This window comes from Thamnophis sirtalis, unplaced genomic scaffold (genome assembly GCF_051295495.1).
Source record: "Thamnophis sirtalis isolate CommonGarterSnake01/CBP01778 unplaced genomic scaffold, rThaSir2_p1.2 scaffold_1, whole genome shotgun sequence".
NCBI classification, from domain to species: Eukaryota; Metazoa; Chordata; class Lepidosauria; order Squamata; family Natricidae; genus Thamnophis; species Thamnophis sirtalis.
Window position 1 is genome coordinate 18,648,452 of NW_028261381.1, and position 17,599 is coordinate 18,666,050.

The window sequence follows — 17,599 nt, forward strand, 5'->3', positions numbered from 1 at the left end:
TGGGCTTTCTGCTCTCATTGACAAGCCTAGAAATGCTGATTTATGGAGCAGTGTGCTTCTACCAGGGGTGGGTTTCAACCAGTTCGCGGCGGTCCCCGCGAACCGGTTGGTCGGCGAACCAGGAAGTAAGTAACTTCCGGGAATGGCGAAGGGCCCACCCGCCCGCCCGCATTCCTTACCCGGTTTTGACGAGTTCTGCGCTTCCACGCATGCACAGGATGCATACGCCTGCGCGATCCTCCAGCAGTTGGAGCATCGCACAGACGCTAGTATGCATGCGCTGTGTGCGTGCATGAGGACGCCGCCGGCCCCGTTCCAACAGAACCGGTTGGAATGGAGCAAGAAACCCACCCTTGGCTTCTACGCATAGAAGGCATACAGGTTAATATGTCCTTTATCATAAAGCTGCAATAACAGAATCTTGCAGGTCTTAATACACTTCCTCCCTCTTTTCCTTTATCTTCGTGTGTACTAGAGAGGGCCCTACCTGAAATTCTATTCTCAGGTTGCAACTTTGCCCCAGATTCAAGTTTATCTGACTGTTGCCTTCTTCCTGTCTCTCAAGGTTATTCCCTCCTCCCACTACTTTGAATGAAAGCTGCAATGTGATGACTGTGTTTTGTGTGCCCTGGTTGCTCAAGAAAGAGCTGTTGGCACCACACGCAACTGTGCAAATTCTCACCCGGTAGAGGTATCCGTTGGTGCTATCTGTTGCCCTGAGTTGCAGGGAATCTTAGTGTAAACAACAACCAAGTTGTCAACTCTGAAGCGAACCCGGTTGAAGCCATCTTTTGCTGCCTCATAGTTGCCACAAACTCCGAAAGGGGAAAGGGAGGGGGAAGTAGACAGTTAACAGTCAAAACAAAAAGTTTTCTTGTGGGAACCAAGGTCATCCTAGCAGGTGGCAGTCGAAGGAAGAGAGGAGTGACCAAGCAGCCTGCCACCTACATATATTGGACAATGTGACCAGTGACATTTGGAGAGGGAACTATTCATTCTTTTAATTAGGCTAAAAACTTTTAGAGTTGATTTTCACTGGCTGTGCCGATATGATGTATCCAATAAACATGTTCTTTGAGGAATCTACCTGCCTACGAGTTCTGCTTTTGGCGGATGCATTATTCAGATGGCTGACACAAGTGTAGGGACAGTGGCACACAATATCTATGGTACATTCCATTTTTGTTTCTATTTTTTAAATTTTTCTATTAGTTTCATTTTGTATATGTTGCATTTTAAGGGTTGTTCTGAACTACGGCTGTAATAAATATTTGTTTAATTGGAAGCAAAGTTGGAAATCCTTCCCTTCATCAAACAATACTATTGCTCTAGTGCCCGTAGGACAATTGCCTACTAGGAGTGGATATGGAAATGATATTGAAGTTGATTACCGCTACACCCAGTTTGTATTTAAACAACATTCAAAATAGTTCAGTTGAAAAGATTAGGGTATATTATGCTACACCTCAAATTGAACCTAGTTATCAGTATCACATAATTCTCTAATGGTGGTGCTTTCAAACTAAACCCTTCCAATTTATTATTGGTTTTGTATGAAAATATGAGTGCATATTATAAGAATCAAAATTAAAACTCTGATGTAGTAGATTTCCTTTTCAGCCCACCCAAATCATATATTCACATATCCAGGAAACATTCATGGATATGAGGGACAAAGAGTTTGTCCTGCTCAAAGCTCTTTGTAGAGATATGATGTCACCAATCTCAAGTGTTATTTGACAATTTTGGAGACAATGAGGACAAATTCACGTGATGGCCACTTGGGCATGATCCCAATGCTGTTGGGACTTTTTTCGATACAGTATAGAAGTTTTTTTGCCTTTGACTTTTTCTGGGATATTTTTTAGTCAATCTAGTATCTTAAGAATTTCTTGCTGGCTTGCTACTGAATTCCTAATCAACTCTAACCCTACTTATTTTTCAGCATGAGCCATTGTTGGTTATGTGTTCAGACTTTTGAGGTCTTGGTGAACATTGAAACAAATAAGATATCCTGAAACTCACACAACATTTTGGGCAACCTCCAAATCCCACCAGACATATTCTAGAGATTCTATCTGTACCATACTGTCACTTAATTGGGCCTTAAATAGATAAGAATAGCTAAAATAGTTTTAAAAAACAAATAAACAGAGAAAAGACACACATTCTCATTTAACAACTAATTGATTTATTTAACAATACAAATTTCTTTCTACTGCTTGGTGTAAGCAGAGAAAAGCTGAGAAACAAAATTAAGTTCTTTTTAAGTTTAAATGTGTACACAACCCCGTTTCCCGCCCCCAACTTCTTACTTCAGTAAATATAAAATTTACAGACAGCAAAAGCAACATGAAGAAGGAACAAGGTGTTGACAAACTGATGACAGGAAGGAAATTTTAGAATTAATCATATAATCTTAGTAAAGAAAGTTAACAGGGGCAATATTGAGAAGGCATCTCATTTATATTTCCAATTTTCTGCATTCTGAAATTTTAGTGCAGTAAAAAAAATGAGACATGGTGTTAATTATACTATATATGATATGATATAAATATTTGAAAGCTTCGCAGGGCCCATATCTAATATAATGTGAAATATATGATTTGCCACTTTTTGTAAATTTATGGTCTATGCAATATATCAATACATTTTATCTTTTCACTAGGAATAGCAAGATCTTTGGAGTCTCTCCTTGGGGTGTACTTGCCAGGTAACAGGTCATATGTTCTTGTCCTAATTTACAAGACAAATGTACCAAATTCATAGGCCTCATAAACTCCACTCATTTCAGTGGGAATTGTGAAAATCTTCTGAAATTAATGGAAGATGACTAACAAAGATGCCCTATATATGATACTCTAATATTTTCCCATGTATACCTTCTGTTCTCTTCTCTTACAAGACTAGCTGTAGGAATTGTTCTCATGGAAGAAAGGCTAAAGATGAGTTGAGTTTATGTTTTAGAGGTCAATTGTGAATCTTGACTGAACACTTTTCTCACACAAGAGGGCCCAGGAATCAAAGAACGTTGATAAAGCAAAGTTAAAATGTTTTATTTTGTTGGAATTTCTGGCGGAAGAAGCTGTTTTGGGAATGGGGCGGAGGATAGAGTAGCCTCTCTCTAAAATTTGTGGCAGGACAGCCCCGAAATACCTTCGATGTCTCCGTGAGAACTAGACTATAATACCAAACAAAATATAGGATAAACAGATTGCCTTTATAAATTGCCTACTAAGGAGATTGCTGTACTGAACGGGCATTTTATTTTGGGGGTTTGTTTCAGGATCTGAAATAGGTCCCGAGTTGTTAATAAACCCTTAAAATTCCAGGTGAAAATGACATTTAGCTGGGAGGTAAATAGGAGAGTTTGACATTTGAGCTGTAGTGCCAATTGAGACCGCCTCCTGCCAATCACCTCCCTGCGTCCCATCAGATCGCACAGAGTAGGCCTCCTCCGAATTCCATCCGCCAGTCAGTGCCGACTGGCGACTACGCGGAGGAGAGCCTTCTCAGTTGCAGCTCCGACATTATGGAACAACCTCCCCGTGGAGATCCGTACCCTCACCACAGTCCAGGCCTTCCGCACAGCCCTCAAGAACTGGCTATCCCGTCAGGCCTGGGGATAGGATTACTCTTACCCCGCCCGAATGTTGAGTGAATGTTGTGTTTTTATGACCAATTTCCTTTAATCACGTTTCTTTTCTTTTTAAGTCTTGTCTTGCACTCCCTTCCCTTTATTGTTGTAAGCCGCCCTGAGTCCCCTCAGGGAAAAGGGCGGCATATAAATTTGCAATAAAAAAAAAAAATAAAAAAAATAAAAAAAAATAAAAGTGGATGCAGGTATGTCTCAAACGATATTGCTCTTAGGTGTCATATTCTGAGGCCATAGGTCTAACAGATGAGCCTCACACGCCTTGAAGCCTCTACTATTGGTTAATATTCTGCATGATAAACCATGTTGAACTCCAGCCAGAGATATACAAAAAGTACATCACTGCTTGATAGACGTGCTTCAACAGCATCCTCCACTTGCTCCCCCCCCCCCACACACAATAGTTTTGTTGAGTTTGAACCTAGAAGCCTGAAACATAAAATAGTAAGGCGTATCTGTCACATAAACACAAATCATCTTTCTGGATGACTGGCTTGCACCGTTTGGTGATTTGACTACATAAATAAAGAGCTACGGTGGTCACGCAATGGGAAAAGGAATGCTAATATTTAACACGTGCTGCAGGCTAAGCTATCCATTTGATGTACCCAACCCTATGTTGTTGGGTAGGACAGCTTATCAACCCTGGTGGGGTGATGAAAATCTCATTGTAAATGTAATGTTTCCATCAAGCTCTCCTAAGTGTAAAGTATGAAAGTCTATCGATCTATCTGAAAATGATACTGTGTGCAACTCTCACTCAAGACACCTGAACATTATGCAGGGCTATTTGGAGATCCCATTCATTTCACATGGAAAGATGTGGAGAAAGGCTTACATCCTATCTTGTGTTGATATCGACTTTACTTTTTAAAAAATCTTCTTTAAGTCAATATTGATTTATATTCTGCTGACCTCATGAATAAAAAACGCTCTCTTGAAGGTTTCATGACAGTGTTTATGTCACTCAGAGAAGTGAATAAGCAAATCATGAAACTGTACTGCTTTGGAAGACAGGTTTACCATAATTCAGAAGCCTACCTCTAAAGAACTGGAGCAGTGGACATCTCCTAAAATTAGAAGAGATTGGCAAGATCCAAAATTCTCAAAATTTTGGAATTATAAAGACGATCCTATTTATGGTAAATTATAGAAGTAGGTGGGAGATTATGTGAAATCCAATAACATTTTGGTAATTTGTTCCTTCATCTTGGAGAATGCATAAAATAGTAAGATTCCCCTGCCTGCCATCAACTCTACTCACAACGGCCTTATCAGCTATACACCCACTGGTTAAGAAACAACTGTCTAATTAAGAATACACTGACAGTGGAGCACATGTCATATTTCCATCAGCTCCTTGGTATTCAACGAAGTGAATTGTACAGTATCACAGTTTTTAACATCTTCAGGTCTTCAGGTTCTCATCAGATGCAGAAGTACGGAAAAGTTTGTTTCAAGCAATTGAAGATGCACAGCTTGTCAGGTTGTTACAAGTCAACAAGTTTGCTACACTTGGCAAATTGTGGTCTGCACTATCTGCCCAGTGTCAAAGCTTTTGGTGCTGCAACGGAGAACAATTAGGCATCAAGTGCAGCTCAACACTATTATTCCTCCATCAAGGAAAAACGGGAGTCGAACTAAACATGAGATTAAATTTAAGTTTAAATAAGTTGTGTGTTTTACGTTTTTTTTTGATTGACAAATATTGCTTCAGGAGATTGCAGAAGAGACAGCAGGACTAGTGACTGAATCTTGCCGATTATCCCTGTGGTCCTAAAGGAAACTGTACTCCTCTCCCCAAACTATAATAGCAACTATGAACATTGTGGTTGGACCTCATGACTACCAGAAATAAAGTGAGGAAGGACAAGGTCAATGGTGTTTCTGCTTGGTCTTAATTTTGCTTTGCCCTCATCACATCCCTGCACTCTTAACGTTCTACAGATTTAGTTGAAACATTCCTCTGTCCTTCCTGCCTGAGAACAGATGTTCACAGTTGTGATGGATAATATAACATGAATTTTACAGGAGTGATGATGATCCTCTTCAGCGTTACCACCACCATACTGGTTAGAATTTCAAAGCAGCGATGGGGAGGAGAGGAGAAATAATGATGGAAAGTATCTATGGCTATAAATGTAAGGTTTAGCACTGTGTAGTTCTGCCTTAAGAAACATTGGTAGAGGCAAACTACAAATCTCATAATGTTCCAGAGGCCTTCTGAGTGGGGCCTTCTTGTCTTAGGTTAGTTTTCCACCAGGATCTGTATATAAACAGTCCTACTGGCTCTGCCCACATTTTAATTTCAAATATGAAAACAGAGAAGCTCTTCCTTGGGGAACATGTTTATTGTGTTTGAGATGATACACTGGATGCTCTCTGAGCTACAAGGTGGGTGGCGATGAGAGGGGACAAGGATAAAAGAAATCCTTTTCATTACAAACTGACAAAGGTAAAAGTCTTAAACATTTTTCACAACAGCATGTACCACATATCGGAAATAGATCTGGGCTTAATACAAATGACGTAATTCCTAGTAATCTACAGCTACCTTTAATAACTTCATACAGATAATGAATTAGGCTAAAATGCACTATTATATTTGGTTGACTTCAGGAACAGTATCCTTAGTTACATCACAAAATACATTTTGATATCCCAAAGAAGCAAGACTTGCAAGTAGGCATTTTAAACATAACTAATCTACAGCTACAAAGTTCTACTCTTGACAGCATTTACCTTTTGGGGAAGGGGAGGAGGGAGAGAAAGCAGTATTCCAATCTTCAAAAGGATAAAAGCAGAGAGTAGAATCAGTATAACATATACACAGAAGTCCGTATTGTAAAGGCTATAAAGTTTGGTTGCACACTGCAAAGCTGCATCCCCGCACCTTCACACTGCGCCAAGTAGTCAACAACATCACTTATGTTGCGTATCTCTTGGTCCACTGTCTGGCTATCCTGTCATGTTCTGCTCTGTTGGTCAGGTACTGAGTGGCTATGCTTCCCACCAGAGGATCAGCTGCAAGAATTCGGCAAGGGATAACAGGAGAGGGGAAGAAAGGGAGAGGACACATTAGCGGTCACGCCCCGATAAGCGAAGTAATGAGCAAAGTTTCAACAATTCATTTCACACATTTGCCAATTAAGACAGGGAAAAGCACTCAACACCAGCACCACTTACTGTTTCATAATTAATTAATCAATTCAAATGCATATGGCCACCCAAACCACAATTCTGAACAGTTAAAAACACAACCCCAAATAGAGCCCCGGTAATGTTTAAGACAAAGTAAAAGGACTAGAGCGGTGGCTCAGTGGCTAAGAATGCTGAGCTTGTCAATCAGAAGGTCAGCAGTTCAAATTCCTAGTGCCGCGTAACGGGATGAGATCCCGTTACTTGTCCCAGCTTCTGCCAACCAAGCAGTTCAAAAAAATGTAAAAAATGCAAGTAGAAAAATAGAGACCACCTTTGGTGGGAAGGTAACAGCGTTCCGTGAGCCTTTAGCATTTAGTCATGCTGGCCACATGACCACGGAGACATCTTCAGATAGCGCTGGCTCTTCGCCTTTGAAACGGAGATGAGCACCACCCCCTAGAGTCAGGAACAACTAGCACATATGTGCTAGGGGAACCTTTACCTTAAAAGGACTATAACCAGTAGAAATCGATAAAACATTCAACACCATCTCATTCAAGCATTTAAGCCAGAGCATGGATTAAAAATCAGGTCTTCAAGTTTATAGGTTAGCAGGGTTGAACCATTCAAAGCTCTGGAGCAATACCATTCCAGAAGACAGGTGGTGTGAAAGGGAAGGCATGCCTTTTACCTCCCATCAGAAGAAATGGTTTAATAGAGTGGGCTCAAAGAATGCTCTCTTTTTTTTGCACATCTTATAGAATTAGCGGAAACAAAGGTAAAAATGTAGTCCCTCCGATAACTAGCCCTTATACCATATGAAGGGCTTCTTAGACGACAACCAACATTGTTCATAGAACACTATAAACGATACAGATGTACAGTACGAGCAAATTGCAGCATCTTGGTCCAAAAAAGGCAATTTGGATTCAGAATCTGCAAACAGGATTGTTTTCCATTGTTCGCCACTCCTGAACAAGATGTGTCATGATGAGCTGGGGTGGCAATGGGAGCAGTAAGTAGCAGTAGTGTGGAACCAATGGTGGGTTCTGGATCCCATTCCAACCAGTACGGTTGGAATGGGCCTGGTGGTGTCCACATGGAAGTGCGCAGCACGCGCATGCATCTTACCACCTCCACAACATTCCAGCTGCTCAGCAGACTGTCATGCAGGCACTGTACGTGCCATGCGCGTATGCGGAAGCGCAGAAGCCTTAAAAGTCAGGTAAGGAGCTCAGGCAGGTGGGTGGGCCCTCCGGAGCACCGTAGCGGAATGGTATCTGGTGCTCTGGGCAGGCTCCGGTACGCCCATACTGGGGTGTTCTGCCTGCAAACCACCACTGTGCGGAAACTTCTTTCTCCATGGCGGGTTCCAGTGGATGAGGAGGAAGTGAAGAGATCTAGCCCAGAGCAGTGGTGGCATTCAATTTTTTTTTTACTACTGGTTCTGTGAGCGTGGGAGGGGAAGGATACTGCAAAATCCTCATTCCCTGCCCACCCCACTAACCTGCTTTCCTGCTCCGTTCTCCTGTGCAGAGCAATAAAAGAGGACCCAGCCAATCAGTTGGGACCCAGGAGGCAGAGAATAGATGGGGGCGGGGCCAGCCAGAGGTGGTATTTGTCGGTTCTCTGAAGTACTCAAAATTTCTGCTACCGTTTTACCAGGACCGGTCAGAACTGAATACCACCTCTGAATACCACCTCTGCCCAAGACCCTTTTTTTGTGGCATCCAGCAGGGCTCTGTACTCTTCTCTTTCTATTTAGCATTTATATGAAGCTGCTGGGGGAGGAAAGTAGCCTCCTCTGGCTGTGCCTGTTGCAGAATTAATAATGCTTATTTTCATTAAATTGGGGGTGGTGGGTGGGGTACAAAATGAAAGCCAAGGATTGCCTTACCAGGATTGCAGTCTGTCAAGAGGGAGCAAATAGACAGCAAAACCTTTGAAATAGTCAAAGCAGGACTCCAGTTGTCTTTCAGGATATCCAGACAGATGACTCCCTGACTGTTGATGTTGCAGTGATAGATTCTAGTACGGAAAGTAACCTACAGGTAGAAGAGCAACAGAAGGGGGGGGCGTGGGGGAAGAGGAGATCATTACACGCTTTTCAGGCATAGTTTGTTGCTAGCCTTTTGAAACCTGTCTTGAATGATTCTCCCTCGGTGGGAAATTTTTTCTGTCGAGACCTTTCATTTTTGGGAGAAAAAAATATGTTTGTTTCCGATGTTTGTTTACGACTCATCTGAAAAGAGGTCTCCTCTCTCTTCTTTTGTAAGCAGCTGCCTTATTCACAACTGTTATATATTGTATGTCTCAAAGCTAAAAGCTTTATTGTGTCTGTATTTTTTTGTTTTGTTTTGACAAGCCTCCAGCATTTTTAATGCTTTTTCAAAAAAAATCCCCCAAACAAACAGCCGACACATACAAACATTTGCGTGCCCTTGAGAAATAGCAGTTTCATCGGTTTCCTTGGGGCGGACAAGCGACATTGCAAGTCCCAAGACTTGCGTACTTGCATACCAAGTCGGAGAGTTTGTATTAAGACGTCACCGTAATTCTGCTGTCAAGAGTTTAAAAAAGCCTATGGACTATTTTAGCCTGCATGTGGAAAATGGCATTTAAGATACCCAGCTTTCATTTAAAACGGGTGAATGTGAGATTCAAAGTGAGGCCTTTTCACTAGTTATGGTGCCCAAACTAGATGATGCTAGTTTGAGAAATCTGAAGAGCACCAGATTGGAGATCACAGCTCTTCTGGAACATGGGAGCCATCGTGATGTAGATGTCACGATTCCCGTCAATTAACCTTGGGGCTCTTATTCTTGATTCATCTATATGTCACCTGACCGCTTTTATAAATAAGATCATCACTGGATCCTCTCCAACTATTTGGATTTACTTAGATGAGCTTTCCAACACAGTAGGAATATGACTCATAGAGCATGTTAGTATATTTTGAATATTGCAAAAGCAATCTTCAAAGGTATCAGCTTCCACAGAAAAAAACCAAATCTCACTCAGGCTGCTTTCCTGAGGCTACTTTTACCTACAATAAAAGTAGACTACTTATTCAAAAATTCTGCTGGTCAGTATACTCTATATCAGGGTATCAAACTCGATTTCATTGAAGGCCGCATCAGGGTGGTATTTAATCTTGGGGGGTCCGGGTGAGCGTGACCAGAATGGCCTTGACCAGCTCAACGTCACTCCTGTTAGGGATGTGTGGCCCTCCCAAACTCAGTTTTTGCTGGCAGAGGGCTGCAAGAGGCCATTGCAGCCCAAAACGTGGCCCTCTCAAGCTACATTTTCACTGGCAGAGGCACCACAGGCGAGTCCTTCGCTGTTCCCAGGGCAGCCCCCACAGGCCGGGCCTCGAATTTGACACCCCTGCTCTACACAGACCACATTAAGATGTTCTCAAGTTCAATCTCTGACACTTCCATTTAATTTATCTTGGGAAAGGGGGGGGGGAGGCTCTCTGGTAAGTGATAATAGGCAGTAAGGCCTAAATGTATTAACGCTGGCTCTTTAACTAGGAACTTATGTTTCTATAGAATACATATGTATATGTATGTTTTGAACCATATAACGTGGTAGTTTCATGAAATATAGTTCAGAGCTAAAGGAGAATAAAATTTGGAATAGACCCCTTCCCCTTAGCTAAATATTTTATATGGTTTAGCTTAGCGTGGCACTCACTTTTTAAGTGAGAAGCCCTCTGCTGAATCAGGAAACTCTGATGTAATGTCATTCAATACTCAAGGACACTACGCCAGGATCTGACTTAATGTAAACTAAAGATTAAGCACTACAATGTGAAGAAAAGAAGGTGAAGGGGGAAGCATTCCACCCCAATACTTTCACCATTAAATTCTGTGGTTTTGCATGGAATCCTTAATGCACTCAGTTTTGTGTCATGTGTAAAACTGACACATGTTCCATTCATGTCATTAATAAACTCCCAAAGAGGAGAGAACCCACTGAGCCTATGTGGCACTCTTGGTGATCCTTTCGCTATAAAGAATCAGCTCCAGGGCATCCATCTCTAGGTCTGCCCCATTCCCAGATGTTTCAAGGAACCTACAAGTGGGAAAAGAGGGAAATACCATGTCCAAAATGACTTTGCACTTGAGCTTTTTACAATTTTATGCCAAATTTCTCAAGCCTTTGTGAAACTGGCAGGAAATGCATATTGAGATAATGCTGTGGAAAATCATGGGGCTTACCCACCAGCTTTTTTCATCCTTTTTTTTTTAAAAAAGGGGAATAAATCTTAATTTGGGGGCGGGCATGACTATAATTCCTACCTAGAATTACTTGTTAGACTAGTGAAGAGACAGAGAAAGAAGAGATTGGGGAGCAGGTCTTAGTTCTTGATTTCTGTTGTGGGTGTACAACAGATTAACTAATTTGGTGAACCTAACTTATTTAATAACAGAATGTGAATCTTCTTCATCGAATATCTGCTGCACAGCTGCAATCTTTAAACAAATATTTATATTGGCATTAAACCTCTATATTATATCAGCAAGTATGGGAAATCTTAGCTTATGCTTCTCACAACGTTAAGAGCTACCATGGATTTGACATACCTTTTTTTTAAAATGTATTTTTTCAGAAAGCAGGATTAGAACAAACCAAACAAGGGGTCTACAAACTTAATTTTTTTTTTACAATGGATTCTATTGTTGATTCTACTTGTGCTTTCACTAAATGCCACATTCCACCCAATATGGCAATTTTGAGGCATTTTAGTTCATTTACACTGATGCTATTACTCAGGACATCTTAGCTTAACGTCAATCGAAGTGCAAATAAAATGTGGTCAACTGTTTTATATTTAATATCCCTTTTAGTTAAATTTCCAATGATTTCAGGCCTTTTCCCAGGCATATTTCCACTTAAACAGGTGCATTTCTTAGGCTGAAAAGGAAACAGTGAGACTAAGGAAAATGAGACCATCCCACTTTAATATCCAAATAAAGAGAGAGCAAGGACATAGGTCCATGGCTCTGCCTTGTTTTTCCCACTATCCAAAAACTTATCATGTTTAAATACTGAATAGTATTAGTATTTTATACACATCTCTGCTTCCTCTTTTGGGGGAAATGTGTATATAATGGTTGTACTTGTATATCAATGTTGTATGTAAGTACAGCTTCTTCAGTTTCTGGATTTATATTTCAGCTAGCATGGACTAATAACATACCCTTTCCTGAGCTTTTTCAAAAAAAAAAAAGTCATTCCCCCCCACCGAACCCCTGGCCAATAGGAAAAAAGTGGTGAAAATCTCCCCCATTCCCAGCCAATAGGAAAAGGGCAAATCCGACTGCCTCCAGTAAATGCATCACGTCATCCATAGAGATATACTATAGCATATGACTTGGCTGACTGCTAGTCATGTACATATTTAATATAATAAGGATCATCTTTCAATATGATCAAAATAAGGAGAAATCCACGTTTTGCACTAGAGCACATGTACAAGATTTAAATGGTGAATTGTAAACAGCTGTTGGGTAAGGATAGGGTACATTTGTGTTTCAGTAGGCTTTGAAACAACTAGGAAATGAACGCTTATCACAGAAGCAGACCACAAGTTGAAACGTTTGATAATTAAAGCAGCATTGTAGCTGATATGTTATTAGATAAAGATTTGCAACTTTTTGAGAGAATATTTATCAAATCATACACTTTCAAGCAAACCAGGGCTTAAATACTTCTGCTTTTCATTTTAGCCACCAAGATTACACACTTCTAAGGGTTTATTGAAATAAATCTGATTTCAGGCGATGTGGATAAGTTTATCTTCGGAGAACAACCATATCCTGCTTCCAAAAGACTTGGGCAAATAAGCAAGAGTGAGTGCTACGAGAATTATCCTGTCTCTCTGGTATCATGCTAGTTTTGAGGAACAAGAAGATTGAGGAAAAAAAGTGAGTGAAATGCAATATTAGAATAATAAAATAAAAGGATGGCGTCAGAAAGATGAAATGGTTGTTTCTTCCCTTTTCTCAATGGTCTCATTTCAACTGCAGCATATACCTCCTAGCAAACTGTCCTTGAGAGGGACAATAATCTAATGTAAGGCTTGAAGAAAAGTGACTTGTACCTACAAAAAAACAAAAACAGTTATAGAATGTTACCTTGTACTGTTTCTACCAAGAATAGGTTGATAACTACTGCTACATCTGGGTACCTTGAACAAGGAGGCATTATACACGTTGAATAAAGGTAGAGTAATTAAGCAAGGTATTTTACGGCCTTTTGGAATGTTTTCCCACGTGAATACAGAAATAATGGAAATTATGCCCTCCAAATCCTATTTTTCTGCCCAACTGAGAGCAGCAGAAAAACAGGGTCTGGAATGAAAATTTCTGATGTCCTAATAGTCTCAGAAAATGCTCAACTCTGAAAGCCTCCAGTGAAAACTGCAACAACGTGAAGGCAAGACATGTGGGTCCTTTTGTTTGGCCTCACAGAGTCCCAGATGGCTAGGGGATCCTGTGCCATGCACATGTTGGAAATGCTTCATCCAGTGGTTGCTTTCCCTGAATTAAAATGGGCAGACAATGGAAAATAGGTACAAAGATACAGAGACGGCATAACCTTACCTTTGGTGGTTTAAATGGATAATCAGATGAAAATGTGATATCCAGAAAAAATACGCCACCTTCGTACACAGAACCTGGGGGGCCTAGGATAGTAGATCTCCATTCGTAGATGTTGTCGCCTTTAGGCCCAGCACTATTAAAATAAACAAGAGGGGGAAAAGAGAGAGAGAAAAATGAACTTTATGACCTTTTACTATCATTATCCTTGTGAATGGCCTCCGTTGTTTATATATGGCTTGGTGCTTCTTGGTGTGAAGAAACTTGTCCATTATCACTTGTACTTCTGTCAATATATTCAATACAAGGCCCATCTTTGTCTTTTGAAACAGTTAGTTGTGTAGCCTTTTGTTTGTTGGTCTCTGTGGGCGGATGGGCCATATATAAAACTGCCTTAAAGCACAAAGGCTACCTAATTCAAGGCATATGAAGAGCATTATCCATCCCCCATATTTATAGCCTGCTTTTTTGTACAAAGGAGTCCAGGATGGCGCACATGTTTATTCTTGCAAACTCATGAAATAGATCAGCATAACACGCCAAGAAAGCTTCTTAGAGGAGGGGATCTGAACCCAGCGATATTACAACAATATATCTTGCTAGATATAGAGAGAAGCTTTTCAGAAAATTTATATAAGGAATTGTATAGTTTTTTTAAAAATGTTAAGCCTTTATTATCACTTTCATATACTGCTGGCAGTAATGATTATATAATCCTAAAGTTTCTGGGCATCCATTCCCTGGTCGAAGGAAAATAAATGTAATGACCTTTCTATGATAAGGTAACCTTTATTTCTTGATCTAATACACATAGTTTTACATGCAATCAGTTGCAAGTCATTTTCTGGGCTCCTAACAACTCACGGGTGTCAAATTCAATCGCGTTACATGATGCATCGTGATGTTTGTTGCCTCTGCAGAGCTGGAGTGGGCAAGGCCTGTGCATGATGCATCTGTCCCATGGGCTGCCAGTTTGACACCCCTGAACTACCTAGTGTTCCCCAATTCACAACCTTTCCCCCCCACCTTTTCTATTAGTCTAATACAGAGATGGCTAACCTTTTTCTAAAGGTGTGCCAAAATAGTGTATGCATGCGCTATCGCACACTCACGTGTGCCCCCCTGCACATACACACAAGACCAACCCCCAGCGCATGCGACCCCTCCCCTGCGTATGAGCAGGCGCCCCATGGGAGGGGGAGTTTTCCCCCTCCCCAGGCTCAGGAGGGTTTCTTGAAGCCTGGGGAGGGCAAAACGCCCCCCGGCCCTCCAGAAGGTCAAAAATCATGCGCCTGTGCAGGCGGCCCACAGGAGGAGGGGAGTTTTCACCCTCCCCAGGCTATGGAGGGTTTCCTGAAGCTTGGGGAGCGCGAAACGCCTTCCCCCAGCCCTCCAGAAAGTCAAAAATGAGCTGGGCGGTATGTGCATGCACCCGGAGCTATAGCAATAGCAGTTAGAATTATATACCGCTTCATAGGGCTTTCAGCCCTCCCTAAGCGGTTTACAGAGTCAGCATATCGCTCCCAACAATCCGGGTCCTCATTTTACCCACCTCAGAAGGATGGAAGGCTGTGTCAACCTTGAGCCGGTGAGATTTGAACAGCCGAACTGCAGAACTGCAGTCAGCTGAAGTAGCCTGCAGTGCTGCATTTAACCACTGCGCCACCCCGGCTCTCAGCTGAGGGCTGCCGTGCTGGGAAATATGGCTCTGCGTGGCACCTGTGACATGCGTGCCATAGGTTTGCCATCAGTGGTCTAACAGAATTCCCTACTGAGCCTGGGTCTTCTGAACTGCAACCCCAAATATCCAGAGACGCATCAAACTAGGAAAGAGTCCACTACAAATATTTCTCAAAGTTCCTAAAAGTTATTCCTGAGAAGTGTTGAAGCCTGAAATTTGCCGGATCTCAAAATACCTACCAACTTTGCCAATGATTTTTATTTTTGAAAATATAGACCAACAAGCCGTTTTGGTGTCCAATGTTTATACTGTTCCAGACATGCACTTATGTAAGAAGGGAGGGAGTGGGATAAGAAATTATTAGAAGAAAACAGAGGTGACAACACCATTGTTCAAATAAACTTCCTCTTCAAAGGCCACTTTAAACAGAAGAATTACAATTTGTAAGTATGACAGTAAAGGGACTGAAAAGGCTACAAATAAAACATTTAGATTAACCCTATTTAAGAGCTTCTGCCCTTTTATAAAGCCAGAATGTCTTGTTTATCTTCATTCCTTCCTATTCTAAATTTCTCAGAAAGAATTTCTGGCAAACATTTCACAAAACAAACCAACTTTCTTAAAAAGAAAAAGTGCAATTCAAATACAAATCTTGAATGGAAATCTCAGAAGACGTGTTTGTTGTTATTATTTAAAACTAGCTGATAACCTAGTATTTATTTATAGGGGGAAAACGACAGAACCAAACATAATTTCTAATGTTGGATTTTCCTCTTTACCAGAGGGAGCCCCCCTTGTGGAGTACTGTGAAGCCATTACCATGGCAACTCCACTGCACAGTAGAAGCCATTTTATGGCTGTACAGTAGAAGCCATTTTAAGGCATAACAGGCTGCATCTTAACAGAACACACACACCCCGATGGGTTTTAGGGGTGTCTTACCCACACAGTATTTTTCTCCAGAGAGTAAGTCATCTGTGTACCAAGTTTGGTTGAAATTGCTTGAGGCGTTCCAGTGTTATTCTTGAACATACCTACCCACAGCGCTCTCTCTCTCTCTCTCTCTCTCTCTCTCTCTCTCTCTGTGCGTGTGTGTGTGTGTGGCATTTTCCCCAAAATAAGACAGGGTCTTATTTTCTTTTGACCCCCCCCCAATAAGACCTTGGCATTATTTTTGGGGAGTCTATTTTTTTGAGGTGCAGGAGGCCCCTTAACCTTGGCCCACGGCCCGCAGATCAACTGATCTAGAGAAGGCTAGAAGTTCTGCCTCTGTTTCTTGCACACTCTTGCCAGCCCTAGGGTTGCTGGGTTTGGTGCTCTTTTTGTGGCCGCCACTAAGAGAAGGGCTGCAGTAGCTAGGGTTTGGGGGAGCAGCCTCCGAGAGGCCGTTCTGCGTAGATGGCAAGTACCTGTTGAGCATGTGGGGCATGTTCCCTCCCCCAGAAATGGCAGAAACCGGATGCGCATGCGGTTAAATATTTTAGTGGAGGGTTTACTTTTGGGGGAGGGCTTATTTTAGCGCATGCGCTCAAAAGCTCCATTGGGCTTATTATCTGGGAGGTCTTATTTTCGTGGAAACAGGGTGTATATGTGTCTCTGTGTGTATATATGTCACAACCCCTGGTATGCCCAAATATGGGAGGACGCATACTGCTTCCTTTCTCTGTCTATCGGCTCGTCACAAGAGACCAGACAGACAGAAAGCCAGTATTTTTACTGTTGCCTTTGTTACATTTGTGTTGTATTTGAGCTGATAAATAAATAAAGGGAGACTAGTATAGATCTATTTCATCTAGCTGATGAGAGCTAAATAGCTTGAAATAGATCTATACTAGTCTCCCTTTATTTATTTATCAGCTCAAATACAACACACACACACACACACACACACACATATACATATACATACACATACACACACACACACACATATATACACACACACACACACACACACACACACATAGATAGATAGATAGATAGAGATAGATAGAGATAGATAGATAGATAGATAGAGATAGATAGATAGATAGATAGATAGATAGAGATAGATAGATAGATAGATAGATAGATAGATAGATAGATAGAGCTCTCCTATACTTCTCCTTGCTTTCTTGTCCACATATACTTCTACCCAACCATCAATCTCCTCTAGAGAAGAACTGGGAAACAGCACAAGGGTGCAAGATACAAAAGCTTCTTCCTTTTGGAGGTGACCAAATTGAATACAAACTGGAAAGAAGAAAAAACACCGCAGAGAAAGATAATGGAAATCCGTTTCCCTATCAGAGCAAGAAAATTGTCTTTGTAAGACACTAGAACAAGAGCATCCACTATGGAGATGGGAGATATCAAGAAAGTAAAACGGACAGTCACAACAGTGCAACTAAAATCCCATCCCTTTTTTACATGTGTTTGTACCTGCAACGTGTATAAAAAAGGGGTGGGGGGAGTTGACTGCACAGTCATAGCTGCTACCTGGGCTTTTTTCACACTTACACATAGACACAC

At 41.4% G+C, this 17,599-nt stretch overlaps 1 protein-coding gene across 2 annotated transcripts in view; it reads right to left on the bottom strand.

Annotated features, from left to right (window-relative positions):
* Positions 1 to 5,991: 5,991 nt before the first annotated feature.
* UBE2E3 (ubiquitin conjugating enzyme E2 E3) overlaps positions 5,992 to 17,599 on the bottom strand; it is a 112,491-nt gene continuing 100,883 nt past the window's right edge. For both annotated transcript variants that reach the window (XM_087708313.1, XM_014052909.2), the window contains exons 4-6: positions 13,411 to 13,543; positions 8,694 to 8,841; positions 5,992 to 6,679 (exon numbers count right to left, since the gene is read on the bottom strand). In XM_087708313.1, the coding sequence (XP_087564439.1) occupies positions 6,582 to 6,679; positions 8,694 to 8,841; positions 13,411 to 13,543 (379 nt within the window). In that variant the 3' untranslated portion in view covers positions 5,992 to 6,581. The remainder of the gene's footprint in view (positions 6,680 to 8,693; positions 8,842 to 13,410; positions 13,544 to 17,599) is intronic.